Genomic DNA, 4,917 nt, shown 5'->3' on the forward strand with positions numbered 1-4,917 from the left:
ACAGAAGCGACAGATACCAACGTATCTTAGGAAAGATTGGTTGCATAATGCGCTTGACCAAAACAGTTCTATCATCATTATTGATATTAACGTCTCCACTCGTCCTTGTGGGTACAAGCTGTGTGTCACCTTGTGCGCTTGATTGCTAGAGTCTGCACTCATGGAGATGTCTGGGTGTATGTGCGACTTTGTGGGCTGCAGACACAAATAAAAGGTAGAGTTTAGACTCTGTGGCTTAAAACTTGATGCTTTCACATATTGGCCCAGCTAAATCTTCATTCCTTGCCCTTAAAAGGCCAGATCCTGCCTTCAACAAGAACTCCCCTGCCTCCCACTTCACACCCAACCTCCTTCCAAACCTTCCCCACTTCCTTCCAAACCTTTCCCACCTCCAAATAAGTGTAACTGTGCCTTCCCTTGGGTTTGACTCCTGCCTCTTCTGGTCTCAGCCCTCATTTCTCACTATTTCACTTTAATCTGCTTCAATCCACCCAGCATTAAGTTGGGGTCTGAAGGAAATTCCTACCTTGGCACAATGGATTAGAGTGTGAGAGATCGAACAAATGTGGGAAAGGTTAAACAGATGTGCCGAAATGAGTTTGCTGGAAGTTCAGGTTCTTCATTACTTTTTTTGTTCTGGCTCACAAATGCCTATTTTGGGTCCCTTTTACTTCCCATGCTTCCCAGATATTTTGGACAGTGAGTGTTGGTTACAGTAATGTTGAAACCTCTTATAGGATCTGCTTATGACAGGCACTGGGAGCCAGAGGACAGAGAGAAACAAACTACTTTGCCCAATGCGAGTGATGAGTTTACACAGTGAAAAAGCCACCTGCTGATCTTTGACTCATTCAACAAAGAAGTCACGTCAAATACAAACCTGAAAAATTCCTGGTAAGTGATTAAGCCCTGAAACAATAGCATATTTCTGCCTCTTGACGCTGTCACAAACCACAGGTAGACTCACTGAAATTCTCCCTTTGATGCTTTGAGATCAGAAGTAGTTTTGATCAAAAGCCAGAGGAATTACCCCAAACATATTCATGCTAAAGGACATTCTTTGTTTTGATCTTTAGTTACTCTCAGAACCTTTGCATACTCTTTAAGATCTAAAGAGTTACAGCTAAATTACAATAAATGCATTCCAAATGAATTTAATTACCAAATCACACTGATTTGGACAGAGAATACTCCCATGGAACTTGTCTTAATTTAAACCAGAACAAAATTCTGATCGCTCTGAACGAACTTGGATAGTGAATAGATGTGGATTTGTCTATTTTGCAGGTCTGCATTGTGCAGAGATCACAGTTGATGACAGCCTGCCAATACTGAAGGTCTCTAAATCTGTAGAAGTAAAGAGCTGATATTTTATCTGCAAGCAGCAGAATATTTAATTGAACAGCTTCTACAGAAGATTAGCATTTTTAGTCTCAGTGTTCATATTTCTGCTGTAGGATACGTATGTAACTTTTAGTGTATATGATGGAACTCTTCTACATACATTCTCAATTGTTTTATTTTCAAAATCCTCTAGTGATCATTTATGCCTCATTTGTTGGATTTGACATACCTTAAAAAAGGATCTGATTTTCTGAAAGAGCTGTACAAGAAAACAAAGATGGTACTTTGCTTCCAAAATTTTGTCCTCTTTATGATTTGTGAGTTGTATTCTTCAGAGATCACTAGTCACTCTTGGAAAACTAGTCCGTTCAGTGTGGTCTTTCACATGAAACTTGGAAAGTGAAGAACACTGGAAGTTTTCAAAACCTCTAGACACAAGTTGCAACCAGACAATGTGTAGGAATCAGGATTTTTCCACATGAGTGAGCTCTTTTGATTAGTATTGATGCAAATCCTTATGAAGAACAAATGGAGTTCCCAAACACGGTTCTTTATAATTTCTATTTCTGTAGTGCCCATTGAACTAGTGCCCTTTTGTGTTGAGAGGGACATACAGTCCCTGCCCAAAGCGATATCCTGAATTATTTTGAATTATATCTTCCTCTTGCGTTTGTAGATGGTTATCAGTCATCAAGAAAAGAGTAATTCATGTCATTTGTGCAGTAAATTGATTTAGCAAGTGTTGGCTATTAGTCATAAATATTATTAGCTGCATTGATCTTCAGAAAAGTCACATGCCGGATTTTCACAAGTTTGCAGCATCCAACTGCACAAATGTATATGGCCCAGACTTTCTAAAGGAGTTTGGCTTCTCACTTCAATTGTAGCTCTGAATATATCCATTTAATTTGATTCCTAAATAGCTGTTTGAAAGCAAAGAAATGATCAAACGGAATGTTTCTGCCTAAAATCTGAATAATGCTTGGCTTTTGGATGTTGCGTTGATTTTATTGCCTCTGAGTTTGGGCAATTTTCAGCCTGAAACAATTTTTTTTTGGGGGGCGGGCAGCCAGGGGGCACGCGGAGGACAGGACGTTTTCAGCTGAAAATGTCAGCCATTGCTCCTCTCCCCGACACTCTGACCAGCCCTGCCAGGAACCTTGGTGATGTTGTCCCCATGACTCAGAAAGGCACTTTTCAATTATATAAACAAGTACTGCTATTATTCTAGCTACATGGTGAGCCATGAGTGCATTGCAGTGCTGGAAAAGTGTACTGCAGCCCACCAGACAGCGTGGAGGGCATCTTGACCGCCATCTGTCTGGTGGTCTTCGTTGGGTCCCAACAGTCACGTAATCATGAGACTAAAATGAAAGGCCTTGTGCAAGGGCTGTGGGGATTGAAACATGATGAACACCAAAGCTTTAGTGCATTAGTTGCTAATCAAAGTGAAACAATTATGCCCTTCTTTATCATTTTAGGGTGATCTTGTAGAGATGATGGCTTATCAGGCTCAGTTAGGCAAAGTGTTTGTTATTGTTCACTGGGTCGGCAAAATATGTCCTTTTTAACTCTGCTCAGTCATACATGTTTTTGGGTACCCCATGATGGACTTTGCAGACACCGGTGCGATGTGAGTGCATTGTGTGCTGACGTTATTTTGAAAATGTGTCTCCAAGATGACAGAAACAGCTGAGGGAAGTTGTCCTCAGGTGACGTGTGTGTACAGTGCTGTAGTCAGTGTTCCTGGTGTGACTGCAACAGATAAAACAATCACACGGCTATATAAATTTATTCATTGGCATTAATTAATAGCACCTTTAGTGGTAATAGTTTTATGTTCCAATTCTAGCAGAACCCCAGCTGCACTCACGACCATGGAAAACTTCATGGCACCACTGAGCACCGTCAGTGAGCTCGCGTTCCAGCAGCGCAAGGCTAAGCTCCTCTGCGGGAAGGTGAACGGTCCCTCCCGGCGCAAGCGGGAGTTCATGCCAGATGAGAAAAAGGACAACATGTACTGGGAGAAGAGGCGCAAGAACAACGAGGCGGCCAAGCGCTCACGGGAGAAGAGGCGCCTCAATGACTTTGCCATGGAGAGTCAACTGGCTGCTCTCAGCGAGGAGAATGCCGTCCTCAGGATGGAGCTGCTGACCCTGAAGCTGCGCTTTGGGCTTATCAGCCCAGACACCAGCACCTACCAGGGTCATCCCCTCCAGGACTTCATGGGAGTTTGTTTCAGAGGGCACAGAGAGGCCTCCCCCCTCCTCAAGAGAGAGCCCTTTGCTGGGGAGTCCTGCTTCTTCACAACAAAGAACTTTGTGCCGACAGTGCTGGAGCCTACTGACTTTTCCTGCAAAACGTTTGGCCCATCCAGAAACATCCTCAGCTGTGACTCAAAGCCAGCTACCATGGACGCATTAGGCCTTGAGCCGCCAACGAGGCTTAATGAAGCCTTCAGGTCCACAGTTTGCTCTCCATTCCTCAATTACCACTGCCCAGACAAACATGCTTTCCATTTGCCTTTTCCAGGAAGTGCCTGCTTCCTGTGCCCCTCCCCCAGTCCAGCCGAGGTGAGCAAAGAAAGCAGCACAACTGTCTCAGATGAAGACGATGAGCAACAAGTGCCCAAAACTTCTCCTCTAGACCCATGCAGCCTACCCTGCCCTTCAGAAGATCATTCGAAGGGCCGAAGTTACTCTGCCCTACCTCACAAGCTCCGGATTAAGACCAAAGCCATCAGCAGCTTGGAGGAGAGCAGCCTGGACTCCCACTGATGTAGCAGAGGAACGACCCGCTGTGGGGCCAATGCAAGAACTTCCAAAGACATGAAGGGTTTGGAAGGAGAGGGTGGGAGGGAAATGACTTATACTTCAAAGAGGGAAGTAATTTTTCTGCTTTGCATAAACAATTAGGGAATTTATAGGGCTGGGCTGCATCACTACAGCATAACTGCAGCTGCCCATGATGTTCATCTTGCTATGTAAGACCTGCCAGATCCCACGATCACAGTTTCACCTGCCTGCTCTGCTCATGAATGAAGCTAAACTTTGAGGTGTGAAGGAACCAGAGGCAGGAAGAGCCTAAGACATGGGAGGTGGTACCCACATTGTGTAACACAACTGCAGCTGCTTGAGGTGGGAACCTTTTTAATTACCTTTGCTTCATCGTCACCTTCATCCTCACGAATGTGCCTGAAGTATTAATTGCTTGACATGGGAAACTGTTGATGGAAACAGTTTCAGACCCCCCCGCCCCCCCAGCTGTCTGGAGCAAGAAAAGGATAATGATAAAAACGCGGTGGAATCACACTGGTATGAAATGAGAGCAGAACCTAGACCATTTTATTCCCAGTTTATCATAAGTTATCTTCAAAGAGAATTAACTCTTTTTCTCTTTGACCAGACACAGTGTGGTCCAGAAGATAGTTTAATTTATCTTTGCAATGATTGTTTTGGAGGATTAAATATTTTTTTTTACTGATATGCAACATATATTTTAGTTTTACTTTCTTCTTTTTAAATAAGGCATTTTCAGAAATTGTATTTCTGTATTTGCAAATTGCCTTTATAA

The 4,917-nt window shown here is 43.4% G+C and overlaps 1 protein-coding gene across 1 annotated transcript; it reads left to right on the top strand.

The window, feature by feature from the left end:
- Window positions 1-3,179: 3,179 nt before the first annotated feature.
- NFILZ (NFIL3 like basic leucine zipper) lies at window positions 3,180-4,121 on the top strand. The gene has a single exon (XM_086627939.1). It carries the CDS (start codon window positions 3,222-3,224, stop codon window positions 4,119-4,121), a length of 900 nt encoding a protein of 299 aa, XP_086484065.1. The 5' UTR covers window positions 3,180-3,221.
- Window positions 4,122-4,917: the final 796 nt, after the last annotated feature.

Source organism: Tauraco erythrolophus, chromosome 28, assembly GCF_009769465.1.
Source record: "Tauraco erythrolophus isolate bTauEry1 chromosome 28, bTauEry1.pri, whole genome shotgun sequence".
Taxonomy (NCBI): domain Eukaryota; kingdom Metazoa; phylum Chordata; class Aves; order Musophagiformes; family Musophagidae; genus Tauraco; species Tauraco erythrolophus.